General features: G+C 63.6%; 1 protein-coding gene across 4 annotated transcripts; it reads left to right on the top strand.

The window, feature by feature from the left end:
* The first annotated feature begins 579 nt into the window (after window positions 1–579).
* LOC127032752 (major histocompatibility complex class I-related gene protein-like) lies at window positions 580–17,397 on the top strand. 4 transcript variants are annotated; one of them, XR_007768898.1, is made up of 9 exons: window positions 580–745; window positions 1,756–2,016; window positions 2,719–2,994; window positions 3,738–4,013; window positions 9,342–9,446; window positions 9,710–9,742; window positions 10,285–10,317; window positions 10,735–11,351; window positions 17,181–17,397. XR_007768898.1 is itself a non-coding variant. In XM_050920287.1 (8 exons), the coding sequence occupies exons 1-8, from the start codon at window positions 685–687 to the stop codon at window positions 10,755–10,757; spliced, it is 1,068 nt and encodes a 355-aa protein (XP_050776244.1). In that variant the 5' UTR covers window positions 580–684; the 3' UTR covers window positions 10,758–11,681. The 4 variants fall into 4 exon arrangements, 2 of the variants coding, with proteins under 2 accessions (XP_050776244.1, XP_050776246.1); XR_007768899.1 differs by lacking the exon at window positions 17,181–17,397 and adding an exon at window positions 16,781–17,110; XM_050920287.1 differs by lacking the exon at window positions 17,181–17,397 and having other exon boundaries at window positions 10,735–11,681.
* Window positions 17,398–18,731: the final 1,334 nt, after the last annotated feature.

Raw genomic sequence — 18,731 nt, 5'->3', positions numbered from 1 at the left:
GCCGCAGCAGGGCCGGCTGGGGGGTGTAACGAAGCAGAGTCTCCCTGCCATCCACCAGGAGCTTTGTTATTCGCTGTTGAGTTTGTGTGGAAGGTGCCGGGATGCCAGGGTGACGGGCAGCAGGGTAAACCCCCTGAGAGAGGCCAGGAGGCAGGGCCTGGAGTGATGGGGGGGGTCTGTGGGAAGGGAGGACATGGGCAGGGTGAGGATTAAAGGTGTGTGGGAGGAATTAAGCCAGGACTCCTGGGTTCTCTCCTGGACTAAGGCTCCTAAATCACTTTAACTCTTTGGAAAACACCCCCGGGCAGCGCAGGGGGCAGGCTGACGGGCACGTGGGTAATGTGAGCAGATGGGGGCGGCTCACTGGGGGGCGGGGGGGACCCTGGTGTGTCCTGTGACTAAGCACAAAGGGTTCAGATCCCCCCCCCCATGTCTGTGACTCTAACTGAATTGCGGGAGGGGCGGCCCGGGCCCCTGTGTCTGGGTGGGGCTGGGCCGGGGGCCCGGGGCTGCCCCCCCAGCTGTGCCGGAATCTCACTTCCTCTCTGGCCCGGCCCCGTGGGTCTGTCGCAATGGGCAGGACACGCCCGTGGTGCCCAATCCCCGCGGGGGGGCGGCTCCCAGGGCCGGCAGCAGCGCCCCCCACCGCGCCCCACAGCACAGCGGGATCGCTACCCACACGGCATGGGGGGCCCAGGCAGCCTCCTCCTTCTCCCCATCCTCCTGCTGGGGGGCGCTGAGTCACGTGAGTAGGGGCAAACGGGCCTTAACCCCTCCCCCAGGAGCGGGAGGTGGGGGCTGGGAGCCAGGACTCCTGGGTTCTCTCCCGGCTCTGGGAGGGGAGTGGGGGCTGGTGGTTAGAGCAGGGGGGCTGGGGGCTAGGACTCCTGGGTTCTCTCCCCGGCTCTGGGAAGGGGCTGGTGGGTTAGAGCAGAGCAGAGGGGAGGGGCTGGAAGCCAGGACTCCTGGGTTCTCTCCCGGCTCTAGGAGGGGAGTGGGGGCTGGTGGTTAGAGCAGGGAGGGACTGAGGGCCAGGACTCCTGGGTTCTCTTCCTGGCTGTGGGAGACATTTCTCTGTCACAGGCCCCGGGTGGGGTGGGGTGTGTGTGTGTGTGCAGTGGTATATTTCCCGTGGTATCGGGGGAGGGCTGGGAAGTACTGCCCAGGTGGGGGAGAGTCCGGCAGCAGTCTGGGGTGCCAGTGGATAGTGGGTAAGTTGTGGGGTGCCAGGAGCTCACTGGGGAGTTGGGGCCAGACCCACCCCTGAGGGTGATGTCATTGGTCTGGGGCCGGATGTGGCAGCAACCTCCTTCCCCACTGTTTTCACCCCACGTCTGCCCCTGTCCACTCTCCCTGCAGCCCTGTGCCTGGGCTAGGGAATCAGGGTTCATGGGCTGTGTGGTGGCAGGGCTGCGCTGTGGTGCTGGGGAAGGGAACTCCATGTGTGTGTCTGTCCGCTGGCTGTGTGTGTGTGCAGCATCCGTGCACACACACCCTCTGTCCCATTCTCAGCACAATTGTTCACGCTCTACTGTGTGTCAGGTGCCCTGTAGTGCTTCCAGCTGCTGGTGATTCCCCATTTGCTCTGTGCTTGAGGAGATGAGTGAGCTGTCCGTCAATCCCCCTTACAATTATATTGGGGATTTTTTGGGGGGGATTTCTGTGGAGCTGTGGGAGTGGGGGCTGCTTTCCCGGCGTTTGCAGGGGGGGGTGCAGGCAGATCCCACTAACACCACCGCTCCCCCTCCCCCGCAGGGTCGCACTCCCTGCAATACTTCCTGACGGCCGTCTCGGAGTCCGGCCCAGGGGTGCCCGAGTTCACCGTGGCCGGCTACGTGGACGGGCAGCGCTTCGTGGAGTACGACAGCGAGGCCCAGCAGATGCAGGCCCGGGCACCCTGGATGCAGGAGACCGAGCCTGAGGTCTGGGAGCGGGAGAACCGCGTCCACAAGGTGCGTCAGGCCTGCTTCCGGGGCAAGGTGCGGAGCCACATGCACCTCTACAACCAGAGCAGGGGTGAGTCTGCGCCCGCACGCGGCCAGAGGGCTGGGGCAGAGGGGCTGGGGCACTGGGGACATGGGGGTGGGGAGAGAGGGGACCTGGAGCACTGCTCTGGGAACCAGGACTCCTGGGTTCTGTCCCCAGCTCTGGGAGGGGAGTGGGGGCTGATGGGTTAGAGAGGGAGTGGGGGCTGAGGAGTGGGAACCAGGACTCCTGGGTTCTGTCCCCAGCTCTGGGAGGGGAGTGGGGGCTGGTGGGTTAGAGAGGGAGTGGGGGCTGAGGAGTGGGAACCAGAACTCCTGGGTTCTAGCCCTGGCTCTTTTCCCCTGACCTGCTGGGTGACCTTGGCCAAGTCAGTTCACTTCTCTGTGCCTCAGTTTCCCCTCTGGTTTCTTGTCTCTTTGCCCCGTGAGCTGTTTGGGGCAGGGACTGTCTCACTGTGTCTGTGCAGCGCCCCCAGCGGGCCGGGGCTCCCTACCCCTCTCTCTGTTCCCAGGAATGGCCGGATCAGAACCAAGGTCCATGCAGTCCTGCCCAGCCAGGACCCCACGGGGGGCAGATGAGGGCTGGCACTGAGGGGGGCACAGGGCAGGGCCCTGCAGGCTCCCTGCTAAGCAGGGTCTGGGGTGGGGTCCAGGGAGGGGTCACAGACCCAGCAGTGGTCCTGGCTCTGTGGGGTCCCCGTCCCAATGCCACTCCCGGTTCTGCCCCGCGCAGGCTTCCACATCTTCCAGTACGCCTACGGCTGCGAGATCCGGGCGGACGGCAGCACCGGGGGCTTCCGGCGCTTTGGCTACGACGGGGGCGACTTCCTGATCTACGACGCCGCCCGGCACCGCTGGGAGGCTCCCGCCCGGGAGGCCGAGGCCACCCAGCGCCGGTGGAACGGGGACCCGGTCGCCCTGCAGTACTATCGCCACTTCCTGGAGCGGGAGTGTGTCGAGGCCCTGCGCCGCTACCTGCAGCTCGGGCGGGGGGCGCTGGCCAGGCGGGGTGAGGGCAGGGGGTCCTGGGGGGTGAGGTGAGGGTAGGGGGCGCTGGCCAGGCGGGGTGAGGTCAGGGGGTCCTGAGGGGTGAGGTGAGGGTAGGGGGCGCTGGCCAGGCGGGGTGAGGGCAGGGGGCCCTGGGGGGTGAGGTGAGGGTAGGGGGCGCTGGCCAGGCGGGGTGAGGGCAGGGGGCCCTGGGGGGTGAGGTGAGGGTAGGGGGCGCTGGCCAGGCGGGGTGAGGGCAGGGGGCCCTGGGAGCTGAGGTGAGGGTAGGGGTGCTGGCCAGGGCAGGTGAGGACAGGGGGAGCTGGAGGTGGGGTGAGGGCAGGGGGTGCTGGCCAGGCGGGGTGAGGGCAGGGGGTTCTGGGGGGCAGGGTGAGGGCAGGGGGCGCTGGGGGGTGGGAGAAGGGAGGGCAGAGAGCATTAGGGGTGGGATGAGGGCAGGGGGAGCTTGGGGGGAGGGAGGAGGGCAGGGGGTTCTGGTGAGGCAGAGGAAGGGCAGGGGGCGCTGGGGGGGAGGGGGAGGACCTCCCATGGGGCTGGGGGGCAGGGACGTCCCTGATGCTCCCCGACTTCCCATTTGGGGACACCCCTGCCCCATGGATCCCCTGGCCCCTCACTCCAGGTCTGTGTCCTCATCCGGGCCCAGGGAGGGATGTTGGGGCGAGTGCTGGTAGCGGCCGGGGGGACCCGGGTGCTGCTCACTGGCCATGACCCTGCGGCTCCCCCTCTGCCCCCTCGTCTCCCCAGAGCGCCCAGCCATGCGGGTCACCGGCAGAGACGCCCCTGACGGCCCCACCACCCTCTGCTGCCGGGCCCACGGCTTCTACCCCCGGGACATCGCCCTGAGCTGGCGGCGAAAGGGGGAGAGCAGAGAGCAGGAGACGTGGCGAGGGGGGGTCCTGCCCAACGGGGACGGGACCTACCACGCCTGGGCCACGGTGGAGCTCGACCCCCGGGAGAGAGGCCTGTACCGCTGCCATGTGGAGCACGAGAGCCTGGCCCAGCCGCTCGTCGTCGGGTGGGGTGAGGCCGGGGGGAGGGGGATTGTGGGGGGGCTGAGCCCCTGCATAGGCGATGGGGACTGACCCTGTGATGGGGGAGGGGGGCTATGGGGCACTAATGGGGGAGGGGATGACTGACCCCTGTGAGGGGGGAGGAGCTCAGGGGGGCTATGGGGCACTGACAGGGGAGGGGGTGACTGACTCCTGTGATGGGGGAGGATCTCAGGGGGGCTATGGGGCACTGCCGGGGGAGGGGGTGACTGACCCCTGTGATGGGGGAGGATCTCGGGGGGGCTATGGGGCACTGACAGGGGAGGGGGTGACTGACCCCTGTGATGGGGGAGGATCTCGAGGGGGGCTATGGGGCACTAATGGGGGAGGGGATGACTGACCCCTGTGAGGGGGGAGGAGCTCAGGGGGGCTATGGGGCACTGACAGGGGAGGATGTGACTGACTCCTGTGATGGGGGAGGATCTCGGGGGGGCTATGGGGCACTGACAGGGGAGGGGGTGACTGACTCCTGTGATGGGGGAGGAGCTCGGGGGGGCTATGGGGCACTGACGGGGGAGGGGGTGACTGACCCCTGTGACGGGGGAGGATCTCGGGGGGGCTATGGGGCACTGACAGGGGAGGAGGTGACTGACCCCTGTGATGGGGGAGGATCTCGGGGGGGCTATGGGGCACTGACAGGGGAGGGGGTGACTGACCCCTGTGACGGGGGAGGGTCTCGGGGGGTCTATGGGGCACTGACGGGGGAGGGGGTGACTGACTCCTGTAATGGGGGAGGAGCTCGGGGGGGCTATGGGGCACTGACAGGGGAGGGGGTGACTGACCTCTGTGAGGGGGGAGGATCTCAGGGGGGCTATGGGCACTGACGGGGGAGGGGGTGACTGACTCCTGTGATGGGGGAGGATCTCGGGGGGGCTATGGGGCACTGACAGGGGAGGGGGTGACTGACCCCTGTGATGGGGGAGGATCTCAGGGGGGCTATGGGGCACTGACAGGGGAGGGGGTGACTGACCCCTGTGAGGGGGGAGGATCTCAGGGGGGCTATGGGGCACTGACAGGGGAGGGGGTGACTGACCCGTGTGACGGGGGAGGATCTCGGGGGGGCTATGGGGCACTGACAGGGGAGGGGGTGACTGACCCCTGTGAGGGGGGAGGATCTCGGGGGGGCTATGGGGCACTGACAGGGGAGGGGGTGACTGACTCCTGTGATGGGGGAGGATCTCGGGGGGGCTATGGGGCACTGACAGGGGAGGGGGTGACTGACCCCTGTGAGGGGGGAGGATCTCGGGGGGGCTATGGGCACTGACGGGGGAGGGGGTGACTGACTCCTGTGATGGGGGAGGAGCTCGGGGGGGCTATGGGGCACTGACGGGGGAGGGGGTGACTGACCCCTGTGAGGGGGGAGGATCTCGGGGGGGCTATGGGGCACTGACAGGGGAGGGGGTGACTGACTCCTGTGATGGGGGAGGAGCTCGGGGGGGCTATGGGGCACTGACGGGGGAGGGGGTGACTGACCCCTGTGAGGGGGGAGGATCTCGGGGGGGCTATGGGGCACTGACGGGGGAGGGGGTGACTGACCCCTGTGATGGGGGAGGATCTCGGGGGGGCTATGGGGCACTGACGGGGGAGGGGGTGACTGACTCCTGTGACGGGGAGGATCTCAGGGGGGCTATGGGGCACTGACAGGGGAGGGGGTGACTGACTCCTGTGATGGGGGCTGGGGGGGCTATGGGGCACTGACAGGGGAGGGGGTGACTGACTCCTGTGATGGGGGCTGGGGGGGCTATGGGGCACTGACAGGGGAGGATGTGACTGACTCCTGTGACGGGGGAGGAGCTCAGGGGGGCTATGGGGCACTGACAGGGGAGGGGGTGACTGACTCCTGTGATGGGGGAGGATCTCGGGGGGGCTATGGGGCACTGACGGGGGAGGGGGTGACTGACCCCTGTGATGGGGGAGGATCTCGGGGGGGACTATGGGGCACTGACAGGGGAGGGAGTGACTGACTCCTGTGAGGGGGGAGGATCTCGGGGGGGCTATGGGGCACTGACAGGAGAGGGGGTGACTGACGCCCGTGCTGCAGGAGGATCTTGTGCGGGGGGCTATGGGGCACTGACAGGGGAGGGGGTGACTGACTCCTGTGACGGGGGAGGATCTCGGGGGGGCTATGGGGCACTGACGGGGGAGGGGGTGACTGACTCCTGTGATGGGGGAGGATCTCGGGGGGGACTATGGGGCACTGACAGGGGAGGGGGTGACTGACTCCTGTGAGGGGGGAGGATCTCAGGGGGGCTATGGGGCACTGACAGGGGAGGGGGTGACTGACCCCTGTGACGGGGGAGGATCTCGGGGGGGCTATGGGGCACTGACAGGGGAGGGGGTGACTGACTCCTGTGAGGGGGGAGGATCTCAGGGGGGCTATGGGGCACTGACAGGGGAGGGGGTGACTGACTCCTGTGATGGGGGCTGGGGGGGCTATGGGGCACTGACAGGGGAGGGGGTGACTGACCCCTGTGAGGGGGGAGGATCTCGGGGGGTCTATGGGGCACTGACAGGGGAGGGGGTGACTGACTCCTGTGATGGGGGAGGATCTCGGGGGGGCTATGGGGCACTGACAGGGGAGGAGGTGACTGACTCCTGTGATGGGGGAGGATCTCAGGGGGGCTATGGGGCACTGACAGGGGAGGGGGTGACTGACTCCTGTGAGGGGGGAGGATCTCAGGGGGGCTATGGGGCACTGACGGGGGAGGGGGTGACTGACCCCTGTGATGGGGGAGGATCTCGGGGGGGCTATGGGGCACTGACGGGGGAGGGGGTGACTGACCCCTGTGAGGGGGGAGGAGCTCAGGTGGGCTATGGGGCACTGACAGGGGAGGGGGTGACTGACCCCTGTGACGGGGGAGGATCTCGGGGGGGCTATGGGGCACTGACGGGGGAGGGGGTGACTGACCCCTGTGAGGGGGGAGGATCTCGGGGGGGCTATGGGGCACTGACAGGGGAGGGGGTGACTGACTCCTGTGAGGGGGGAGGCGCTCAGGGGGGCTATGGGGCACTGACGGGGGAGGGGATGACTGACCCCTGTGATGGGGGAGGATCTCGGGGGGGACTATGGGGCACTGACAGGGGAGGGGGTGACTGACTCCTGTGATGGAGGAGGAGCTCAGAGGGGTCTATGGGGCACTGACAGGGGAGGGGGTGACTGACTCCTGTGAGGGGGGAGGAGCTCGGGGGGACTATGGGGCACTGACAGGGGAGGGGGTGACTGACTCCTGTGAGGGGGGAGGATCTCGGGGGGGCTATGGGGCACTGACAGGAGAGGGGGTGACTGACGCCCGTGCTGCAGGAGGATCTTGTGCGGGGGGCTATGGGGCACTGACAGGGGAGGGGGTGACTGACTCCTGTGATGGGGGAGGATCTCGGGGGGGCTATGGGGCACTGACGGGGGAGGGGGTGACTGACTCCTGTGATGGGGGAGGATCTCGGGGGGGACTATGGGGCACTGACAGGGGATGGGGTGACTGACTCCTGTGAGGGGGGAGGATCTCAGGGGGGCTATGGGGCACTGACAGGGGAGGGGGTGACTGACCCCTGTGACGGGGGAGGATCTCGGGGGGGCTATGGGGCACTGACGGGGGAGGGGGTGACTGACTCCTGTGATGGGGGAGGATCTCGGGGGGGCTATGGGGCACTGACAGGAGAGGGGGTGACTGACTCCTGTGAGGGGGGAGGATCTCAGGGGGGCTATGGGGCACTGACAGGGGAGGGGGTGACTGACTCCTGTGATGGGGGCTGGGGGGGCTATGGGGCACTGACAGGGGAGGGGGTGACTGACTCCTGTGATGGGGGAGGATCTCAGGGGGGCTATGGGGCACTGACAGGGGAGGGAGTGACTGACTCCTGTGAGGGGGGAGGATCTCAGGGGGGCTATGGGGCACTGACAGGGGAGGGGGTGACTGACCCCTGTGACGGGGGAGGATCTCGGGGGGGCTATGGGGCACTGACGGGGGAGGGGGTGACTGACCCCTGTGAGGGGGGAGGATCTCGGGGGGGCTATGGGGCACTGACAGGGGAGGGGGTGACTGACTCCTGTGAGGGGGGAGGATCTCAGGGGGGCTATGGGGCACTGACGGGGGAGGGGATGACTGACCCCTGTGATGGGGGAGGATCTCGGGGGGGCTATGGGCACTGACAGGGGAGGGGGTGACTGACTCCTGTGACGGGGGAGGATCTCGGGGGGGCTATGGGGCACTGACAGGGGAGGGGGTGACTGACTCCTGTGACGGGGGAGGAGCTCGGGGGGGCTATGGGCACTGACAGGGGAGGGGGTGACTGACTCCTGTGACGGGGGAGGATCTCGGGGGGGGCTATGGGGCACTGACAGGAGAGGGGGTGACTGACCCCTGTGACGGGGGAGGATCTCGGGGGGGCTATGGGGCACTGACAGGGGAGGGGGTGACTGACGCCCATGCTGCAGAAGGATCTTGTGCGGGGGGCTATGGAGCACTGCCGGGGGAGGGGGTGACTGACTCCTGTGATGGGGGAGGATCTCGGGGGGGCTATGGGGCACTGACAGGGGAGGGGGTAACTGACCCCTGTGACGGGGGAGGAGCTCAGGGGGGCTATGGGGCACTGACAGGGGAGGGGGTGACTGACTCCTGTGACGGGGGAGGATCTCGGGAGGGCTATGGGGCACTGACAGGGGAGGGGGTGACTGACTCCTGTGACGGGGGAGGATCTCGGGGGGGCTATGGGGCACTGACGGGGGAGGGGGTGACTGACCCCTGTGAGGGGGGAGGATCTCGGGGGGGCTATGGGGCACTGACAGGGGAGGGGGTGACTGACTCCTGTGACGGGGGAGGATCTCGGGGGGGGCTATGGGGCACTGACAGGGGAGGGGGTGACTGACCCCTGTGACGGGGGAGGATCTCGGGGGGGCTATGGGGCACTGACAGGGGAGGGGGTGACTGACGCCCATGCTGCAGAAGGATCTTGTGCGGGGGGCTATGGAGCACTGCCGGGGGAGGGGGTGACTGACTCCTGTGATGGGGGAGGATCTCGGGGGGGCTATGGGGCACTGACAGGGGAGGGGGTAACTGACCCCTGTGACGGGGGAGGAGCTCAGGGGGGCTATGGGGCACTGACAGGGGAGGGGGTGACTGACTCCTGTGACGGGGGAGGATCTCGGGAGGGCTATGGGGCACTGACAGGGGAGGGGGTGACTGACGCCCGTGCTGCAGGAGGATCTTGTACGGGGGGCTATGGAGCACTGCCGGGGGAGCAGGGCAGTGGCGGGGGGGGTCTCGCCCGGTTCCCTTCAGCCCCTGTCCTGTCCCCGTCTCAGAGCCGCCGTCCGAGTCGCTGCTGGTCCCGGTGGTGGCGGGCGTGATCCTGGCCCTGGGGGCGGTCGCCGTGCTGGTCGGCCTGGCCTGGAGGAGGAGGCAGTCAGGTACGGAGCTGGGGCGGGGGTCCCCGGGCTGCCCCACACCCTGCCCCCCCAGTGCTGGTGCCCTGGGCTCCCCGAGGGGGGCTGGCAGGGACACTGATGGGGACTCAGGGAGGGAGCCGACCGCTCACCCTGGGGTGTCTGGTCCCCTCCCCGCGGGCTGGGTTTATCGGAGACCCTGAGCCCCAGTGTCCATGCTGGGCCGGGCCCCGGAGAGCGACCAGAACCGGCTCCAGCGGTCGCTGAAATCTGCCTTCTTCCCGCAGGGCCCAAGGCGGATCTGTACTCGCCGGCGCCGGGTGAGTGAGACGGCCCCCCACTGGGCCGGGCGCTGTCCGTGTCCCCCCACCGAGACCGGCCTCGCCTTGGCGCTGAGCTGTGCAGTGTGGGGGAGCTGGGGAGCAGGGTCCAGGCACCATGAACACCCCGAGGGCGCTGGGCCTGCCGGGACAGTCGCTGTCCTGTGGGTCTGTCTGAAACCCGAACCCCACGCCCAGTCCCCGGGGCCCCTGGCGGGAGGTTAGCTCCCACGCGCCTTCCCGAAATCAGGCATCAGTGGCTGCCAGGGCGGGGGGGAATTAACCCCTGGAACAGCTGGCCGGGCGATTCTCCATCGCTGGCAGGGCTTAGCTCACAGGGGGTGTTTGCTCCCAGATCTGCTCTGGGGATCCTTGTGGGGCCGGTCACCTTCCCTACCTGGGCTGGGCCGTTCCTTTGCCTCTGTGTCGCAATCTGACCAGCCCCCATTTGTTCCCCGTGGGGCGGGGAGGTGGGGAGCTGAGCCCAGGGGAGTGTATCAAGCCCCACCAGACACTGACCCCCTTCCCTTCTCCCCCCACAGCCAGCGAGCATGGATCGGACAGCTCCATCACCGGTATGTGGGGGGGACTCTGTCCCAAAGGAGACCCCCAGGCCCGGCCCCTCCGACAAGCCAGCCCTGAGCTCCAGGCTGGGGTGCCGAGTGCAGGGCCAGGTCTGCGGCTGGGTCTGTCTCCCCTCTGCAGAGAGGGGTTCCAGGCAGCGGGAGCACTGGGGGGTGTCTCTGGGAGGGGGAGAGCTTGGGGTGGTCTCTCTGGGGAATGGCCCTAGGGGAAACTCAGCCCCCCAGCCCCTCTCTGACCCATACGGACGCGGCTCGGGGCAGACCCTGACTCTCCCGTGTCTTCCTCCTGCAGCTCTAACGTAGCCGGTTGGAGCCGGAGGAGACTCCAGACTGTGAAGACGGACTGACCCAGGGGCTCCAGCCCCCCTGCCCCTCCTCAGTGTTATCTCCCTGTTACTCCTTGCATAGGGCCTCGGAGCTGTGCCTGGTAAACAGCCCCACGTCTCCTGAACCTCCCGCCTCCCTGGGACCCACTGCCGGGGGGTCGCCTGCCCCGTGCTCTGCATGTCGGCCACGGGACGCGAACTGGGGAGCTCGGATGGGCACGGCCGGCCCCATTTGCTGTCTGGTTTATTTAGAGTGTGAGCCCCTCGGGGCAGGGACTGCGGCCTCCTTATCTCTGGGGTGCACGGAGCCCCATCCCAGCACCCACTGGAGAAGGGGGGAAGGGCCGGTCACGTGGAAAACCGTAATTTTTGGCCTAAAACTGAACACTTCTGGCTGAAAACCACCAAATTCCATGTGGCGAAGCTACCGCAGTTGCCCTTGGGAGCTGGAGTTTGGGTGCCCCGTGCTCCCACTTTCTGTAGGCTCCCTCAGAGCATCATGGGAGTCCCTGTTGGTGGGAGCAGTGCAGTCTGGGAGCCAGGACTCCTGGGTCCTATTCCCAGCTCTGCTGCTGGCTCGCTGTGAGGCCCTGAGTGATTCCCCTCCCCGCTCTGTGCCTCAGTTTCCCTCTCTTGAAAACAGGGAGAATACTTCCTGTCCTGCCGGGGGGGGGGGGCTTGTGAGGGTGCCTGTTACAGGTGTGATGCAGTAGGGACTGTCTGTGTGGGGAGTGGGAGAGCAGGGAAGGACTTTAGGGGATGGACGATGCCAGGGCCTGTAACCTGAGCTAGGTAAGGGAGGGGAAAGGTCAACACCTTTGCCCGGGAAGGGGACAAAGGAAGGGAGCGGCAGGAGGGAAGCAGTTGGAGTTGGGGCTTGGGGCTGTGTGGGCGGAATTCAGGGGATCCTAGCTAGGATCCAAGCACCCTGAAAGCCCAGAAGGACTCGGTGGAGGGGTCCTGACTGTGCCTGCAAGCTCTGCTGTAACCTGTGTTCCTGTTGTCCAATAAACCTTCTGTTTTACTGGCTGGCTGAGAGTCACTGTGGGTCCCAGGAAGAGGGGTGCAGGGCCGGACTCCCCACACTCCGTGACAACTGGTGGCAGTGGTGGGATATACTGCACCCCGTGGACGGCGCTTCCTGCAGTAAGTGACTGGGGAGCAGTAAAACGAAGGGGTGGTTAACCCCTAGGAGTGTGTGCCCAGTGAGAAGGACTTTGCAGTAACAGGGTCCCCCGGGGGATTGCAGCGAGCGGTCCCAGTGGCGGAGGAGTCTGCAGCTCGACCCTGGCAGAGAGGTGGTGACCTCAAGAAGGGCTGGTGCACTAGGGGTCCCCCTGGAAACCGTGGGGAGCGGCGAGCACCCTGGCCTGTGAGTGGCCAGCAGGAAGATGTATGCCAAGCGGCGCAAGTGCGACCTGCTGGAGCTGTGCAAGCAGAGGGGATTGCGCCTGGGGAGACGCACCAAGGACCAGCTGATTGCCCAGCTGGAGCAGGGAGACCGCATGAATGAATGGAGCCCTGTCTCTGAGGAAAGCAGCCGAGCAGATGCAGCGCAGGCACCAGTGTCTGTCCCCACTGGGAGTGGTCAGCCGGCAGACGAGGGCTTCCCGAGACCCCCCCTTCCTAGGCCTAGAGGAAGGGCGGGGAGGAGCCCAGTGAATACCGAGGGCACCGTGACCCCCCCGGCCAGCAGGGGATCCTCCCGGCGATGCTCGGCATCTGTGGAGCGGAGGCGGCTGGAATATGAAAGGGAGCTAAAACGGGAAGAGCTCGAGTTAAAGAGGCGAGAGCTGGAGGAGAAGGCGAAACAGCGTGAACATGAGGAGAACCAGCGCCAGCGTGAGTGGGAGGAGAAGGAGAAACAGCGTAAACATGAGCTGGACCTGGCCCGGCTGAGGAGCAGTGAGGCTCCGGCTGCGGTGAGTGAGGGGGGACCCAAGCCTACAAAGAGCTTTGATAAGCACTTGCTGCCCCGGCGTAAGGAGGGGAAGGACATAAATACCTTCCTAACGGCTTTTGAGAATGCCTGCGAGCTGCACAGGGTTGACCCTGCAGACAGGATCGCAGTTCTCACCCCCTTACTGGACTCCACAGCCGTGGAGGTGTACAGCCGACTGAAAGGGGTGGAGGCAGGGGACTACGAACTGTTCAAACAGGCCCTGCTCCGCGAGTTTGGGCTGACTCCTGAGATGTACCGGAAAAAGTTCCGGAGCCAGCGTAAAACCCGTGAGGTCACATACCTACAACTGGTCAACCGGGCGCAGGGGTATGCCCGCAAGTGGACAGCTGGGGCCCAAACTAAAGAGAACCTGCTTGACCTATTCATACTGGAGCACCTGTACGAGCAGTGCCCGTCCGACCTGAGGCTGTGGTTAATGGACCAAAAGCCGGAAAACCCACAGCACGCAGGCCAGCTGGCTGACCAATTTGTGGACAGTCGGGCAGGGGATGGCAGGGAGGAGTCTCAAAGAAGCAGGCCTGCCTCAACGCAGAGAGTCAACATGGAACCTCCCAAAGGGGGCCTATGAAGAACCCCCCCAAAAGGGGAACATCCAGTGGCAGGTCCCTCCGACCCACTCAAGGGGACCCACAAGATATGGGCTGCTATCGCTGTGGCCAACGAGGTCACATACGGGCCCAGTGCCCCAAGCTCAGGAACAGACCAAGCAGACCCAACCCGCAGAGGGTGGACTGGGTAAAAACCCAATCGGAGGAGGGGCTACATTCCCAGGAAAGGGGGGTTGGCAACATACCACCTGTGGATGCTCCAGGCTCCGGGTTTTTGGTTTACCGGGTGGGCGCGGGGCTGCCCCTCCGGAAAGAGTGCATTGTTTCCCTGGAAGTGGATGGAAGGAAGGTCACTGGGTACTGGGACACGGGCGCAGAGGTGACGCTGGCCCGGCCCGAGGTGGTGGCCTCAGATTGGATGGTGCCCAACACCTACCTGACCCTGATGGGCGTGGGCGGGACCCCATTCAAGGTACCCGTGGCAAGGGTACACCTAAAATGGGGGGCCAAGGAGGGCCCCAAGGATGTGGGGGTACACCAATATTTGCCCACTGACGTGTTAATGGGAGGGAACCTTAAAGACTGGCCTAGTAACACCCAGAGTGCCCTGGTCGTGACTCGTAGTCAGAGTCGGCAAATGGCACTGCTCCCCGACAACGGGAAAGGTACTCGACCTAAGGTGCAGGACCCTAACTCAGGGAGCGGGGAACGCCCAGGGGCACGGTGCAGAGAGGCTGCGGCCTCAGACCCAGCCAGCAAGAGGGAGCCGGTCCCCATTCCTGTCCCAGCTGCTGAGTTCCAGGCCGAGTTGCAGAAAAATCCCTCCTTGCGAAAGCACAGGGACCGGGCTGACCTTAGTGCGGTACAAACCATGAGGAGAGGTTGCAAGGAGAGGTTCCTGTGGGAGAAGGGGTTCCTGTACCGAGAATGGGCTCCCCCAGGGGAAGTAAAGTCATGGGGGATCAGGAGGCAGCTGGTGGTTCTCCAGAAGTTCCGTCACAAGCTGTTGTACCTGGCCCATGACATCCCTCTCACAGGGCACCAGGAAATCCGGCGCACCAGGCAGAGGCTGCTACAAAACTTTTACTGGCCTGGGGTCTTTACCCATGTCCGACAGTACTGCCAATCCTGTGACCCCTGCCAGAGGGTGGGGAAGGCCCGGGACAAGGGGAAAGCGGCTTTGAGGCCTTTACCCATCATAAAAAAACCTTTCCAAAAGGTGGCCATGGACATAGTGGGACCCCTCAGCAAAACAACCCGGTCAGGGAAGAAATACATCCTGGTGGTGGTGGATTTTGCCACTCGCTACCCCGAGGCGGTGGTCTTGTCCTCTATCGAAGCAGACACAGTGGCAAATGCGCTGCTAACAATTTTCAGCCGGGTGGGGTTCCCCAAGAAGGTCTTAACGGACCAGGGGTCCAACTTCATGTCGGCCCTGCTCCGGTCCTTATGGCAGAAATGTGGGGTACGGCACAACTGGGCCTCAGCGTATCACCCCCAGTCCAACGGGCTGGTAAAAAGGTTCAACGGAACGCTAAAAATAATGCTAAAAACATTTATAAACCAGCATCCGCAAAATTGGAACAAGTACTTACCTCACCTGCTGTTTGCGTACAGGGAGGTGCCCCAGGAATCTACCGGGTTTTCACCTTTCAAACTGTTGTATGGAAGGCGGGGAAGGGGGCCCCTAGACCTAATAAGGAACAAATGGGAGGGGAAGGCCGCTCCCGAGGGAGAGTCAGTGGTGAAGTATGTCCTGACCTTCCGGAAAAGACTGGCCAAGCTCATGGGCCTGGCCAGGGAAAATCTGGCCCGAGCCCAGAGGAGGCAGAAGGTCTGGTATGACCGCACAGCACGAGCCTGTGCCTTCGCCACCGGGGATCAGGTGATGGTTCTCATCCCCGTAAGAAAAAACAAACTCCAGGCCACCTGGAAAGGGCCCTTCAAGGTTATCAAGCAACTAAATAAGGTAATCTATGTGGTGGAGCTGTCAAACCGGGCACATCACCGTCGGGTGTACCATGTGAACATGATAAAACCATACTATGACAGGGGAAATATGGTGTTGGCCGTGTGTGGACATTGGGAGGGGCAGAAAAATGACCCCTTAGTGGATCTATTCCCTGGGACAAAAGCTGGTTCCCCCCTGGAGGCGATTCCCCTCTCTGAGCAACTGACCCCGGACCAGCACGCTAAGATCAGAGGGGTGCTGCATCTGTACCAACAGCTGTTTTCCAACCAGCCTGGATGCACTAATTTGACTGTCCACCGGGTGGAGACCGGGTCACACCCCCCTATAAGATGCTCCCCTTTTCGGGTCACTGGTAAAACTGCCCAGGATCTTGAAAGAGAGGTCAGGGACATGCTGGCTTTGGGGGTGATCCAGCCGTCTTCCAGCCCTTGGGCCTCGCCAGTAGTGCTGGTTCCCAAAAAGGATGGGTCAATCCGGTTCTGTGTGGACTATCAAAAGCTCAATGCCATCACCGTATCTAATGCCTACCTTATGCCCAGGCCTGACAAGCTCCTAAACAAGCTGGGAGGTGCTCGGTACCTCACCACTATGGATCTTACCAAAGGCTACTGGCAAGTGCCGCTGGACGCAAATGCCAGGCTAAAATCGGCCTTTATCACCCCTCTGGGGCTCTACGAGTTTTTAACCCTGCCCTTTGGCCTCAAGGAAGCGCCGGCCACCTTCCAGCTCCTGGTAAATCAGCTACTAAAAAAAATAAAAAGTTTTGCCGTGGCGTATATTAACAACATCTGCGTCTTCAGCCAAACCTAAAAAAACCACGTGTCCCAGGTTAAACAAGTCCTAAACCAACTCCAAAAGGCTGGGTTAACAGTAAAGGCTAAAAAGTGCAAGGTGGGAATGGCTAAAGTATCTTACCTGGGCCATCGGGTGGGGAGCGGCTGCCTGAAGCCGGAACCAGCCAAGGTGGAGGTGATCAGAGACTGGCCTGCTCCCCAGACCAAAAAGCAGGTCCAGGCCTTTATTGGGATGGCGGGGTACTATCGAAGGTTCGTGCCCCACTTCAGTGCCATAGCTGGCCCCATCACTGAACTGTGCAAAAAGGAAAAGCCAGACAAGGTGATCTGAACTGAGCAGTGCCAGAAGGCTTTCCGGGCGCTGAAGGAGGCTCTGGTTAGCGACCCAGTTCTGGCAAACCCAGATTTTAACAAACCCTTTATGGTGTTCACCAATGCCTCAGACACGGGACTGGGGGCGGTGTTAATGCAGAAGGATAAAAAGGGGGAAAAACACCCCATCGTGTACCTGAGTAAGAAGCTGCTACCCCGGGAACAAAGCTACGCGGCCATCAAAAAGAAATGCCTAGCCATGGTGTGGGCCCTTAAGAAGCTAGAGCCGTATCTCTTTGGGCGACACTTCACCGTGTACACCGACCACTCTCCCCTGACCTGGCTGCACCAGATGAAAGGAGCCAACGCCAAGCTCCTGAGGTGGAGCCTGCTCCTGCAGGACTATGACATGGACGTGGTCCATGTGAAGGGAAGTGCCAACTTAACAGCGAATGCGTTGTCCCGGAGAGGGGACCCTGAACTTCCCCAGGTCTCTGGGCAGAGTGACCCTGCTCAGTTCAGTCTCGAAGGGGGGAGAGATGTGATGCAGTAGGGACTGTCTGTGTGGGGAGGGGGAGAGCAGGGGAGGACTTTAGGGGATGGACGATGCCAGGGCCTGTAACCTGAGCTAGGTAAGGGAGGGGAAAGGTCAACACCTTTGCCCGGGAAGGGGACAAAGGAAGGGAGTGGCAGGAGGGAAGCAGTTTGAGTTTGGGCTTGGGGCTGTGTGGGTGGAATTCAGGGGATCCTAGCTAGGATCCAAGCACCCTGAAAGCCCAGAAGGACTCGGTGGAGGGGTCCTGACTGTGCCTGCAAGCTCTGCTGTAACCTGTGTTCCTGTTGTCCAATAAACCTTCTGTTTTACTGGCTGGCTAAGAGTCACTGTGGGTCCCAGGAAGAGGGGTGCAGGGCCGGACTCCCCACACTCTGTGACAACAGGGCCTTGTCCCAGAGAGGTGTGTGTGTGTCTCTCTCTCTCTGTTTAAAGCACTTTGAAGACAGTTTGTCACAGCACCCAGCAGTGGAGGGAGGAGGGTTCTGGTGCTGGCAGTACTGGGTGGACCCGCAGAACTGGAGTCAGACATTTCCCTGGCTCTGACCTGCTGCCGTCGCTACCCCAGCCCCAGGCACAAACTCCTCGCTGAGCCGTGTGCGTTATCCCGTGTGCGTTATCCCGTGTGCGTTATCCGTGGACCCTGGGCCTGCAGCTGCGGGTCTCCCCCGTGTCTGCGGCTGGGGGTCTGGCAGCTGCTGTGTGTGCTGTCGTCGGCGTGAGATGGACCCGCCAGAGACTGTTACGCTGCTGTTAAAATCACCTTTTCATTCGCTATAAACATCGACACGAAATTAACCAAAGTGGAATCGACCCATCTTTACCTTGTGGAAATGAACCGTTCGGCCGTGTCAGGTAATAACGAGGGACGGTTCATTTTGCCGGTTTCCCACCACACAGTTCACTGAAATCACCCTGTTCCCAAGAGCTTTTTCCTTTTCATTGGTCGCATATCTCAATGCACAGAAGTTTTGTGAGGTGGTTTCTAGCCCTGCTGGCGCCTGGCAACCACAACACCTCTAGGGGCTCGAACCTGGAGGGTGTTTAAACAAAACCGGGAGTTTGAAAATCCTCAAGGGCTTTTTCAAGCTGATCTCAATTTTTCGGGGGCCCAGCTGGTGATTTCTGACCTCTTGGAGTTATGGATATAAGCGTTCCTCCTCAGCGACCCCCTGACTGAGCTTTCAGGGTGGGTTCCTCAGCGGTGGAGATCAGCGTGGCCACGCTGGGGCGATGGAGCTGAGTTACCCCAGCGGGAGCACTGGCTCCTCGGTGCTGGCGATGCTCCGTCTCCCGCTGTGCGGCGTGGGTAGAGCTGTGTGTGCTGAGGGGCGCCATTGCGGGCTGGCTTTGAGGTTGGGTTTTCCTCCCCCAGACCCGCTCATCACTCCCCGTCACCCACCCTGGTACTACCAACGATTGTGAGAGTCAGTCTGTCCTTAAAGCCCCAGCTCCTGGATTGCTGTGACCATGGCTGAGCCCTCACGGTTCCCAAGCACAGTGTGAAACCCACCCTCAGCTCACAGCCTGCGGGTGAACACAAACCACCTTTTGGAACTTTTTACAAACTCACGGTTTTGGGGGCCCTGACCCCTGGGGTTCCAATGCCGGGGGCTGGCAATGCTGCACCCCCAGAAACAGACCCTGCCCTGCCCTATGGGTGGGTTTCCAGTTCTAGCCTGCTTCCCACTCAGCATCCACACATGCCCCATTGGCTATGCTGCTGGGCTCTCAGCTCACAGCTATAGGGGCTGTGTAGGGCCCCCTACAGCAGAGCAGGGAGCTGCCTGGGGATGAGGTGCAAATCCCCTTGTGTCCCCGCAGGGCAGGGATCCTGTACACCTGGATCTGAGCTGCCAATTAACGCACCCCAGTTACTGGAGCCGTCCGGGGGAGGCTCCAGCCCAGCTGAACTGGCTCTGAGCAGGGCCGAGCGG

The sequence above is a fragment of the Gopherus flavomarginatus genome, chromosome 12 (genome assembly GCF_025201925.1).
Source record: "Gopherus flavomarginatus isolate rGopFla2 chromosome 12, rGopFla2.mat.asm, whole genome shotgun sequence".
Lineage (NCBI taxonomy): Eukaryota > Metazoa > Chordata > Testudines > Testudinidae > Gopherus > Gopherus flavomarginatus.
The sequence above is the reverse complement of the archived record's forward strand: the minus strand, read 5'-3'. Positions and strand labels throughout refer to the sequence as shown.

What these genes read in the sequence shown, in the direction of transcription:
- LOC127032752 (XM_050920287.1), top strand. Translation starts at nt 685, where the DNA reads ATGGGGGGCCCAGGCAGCCTCCTCCTTCTCCCCATCCTCCTGCTGGGG. An exon ending in CCTCTACAACCAGAGCAGGG is followed by an intron (nt 2,017 to 2,718) that starts GTGAGTCTGCGC and finishes TGCCCCGCGCAG; the next exon opens with GCTTCCACATCTTCCAGTAC. An exon ending in TCTGTACTCGCCGGCGCCGG is followed by an intron (nt 9,743 to 10,284) that starts GTGAGTGAGACG and finishes CTCCCCCCACAG; the next exon opens with CCAGCGAGCATGGATCGGAC.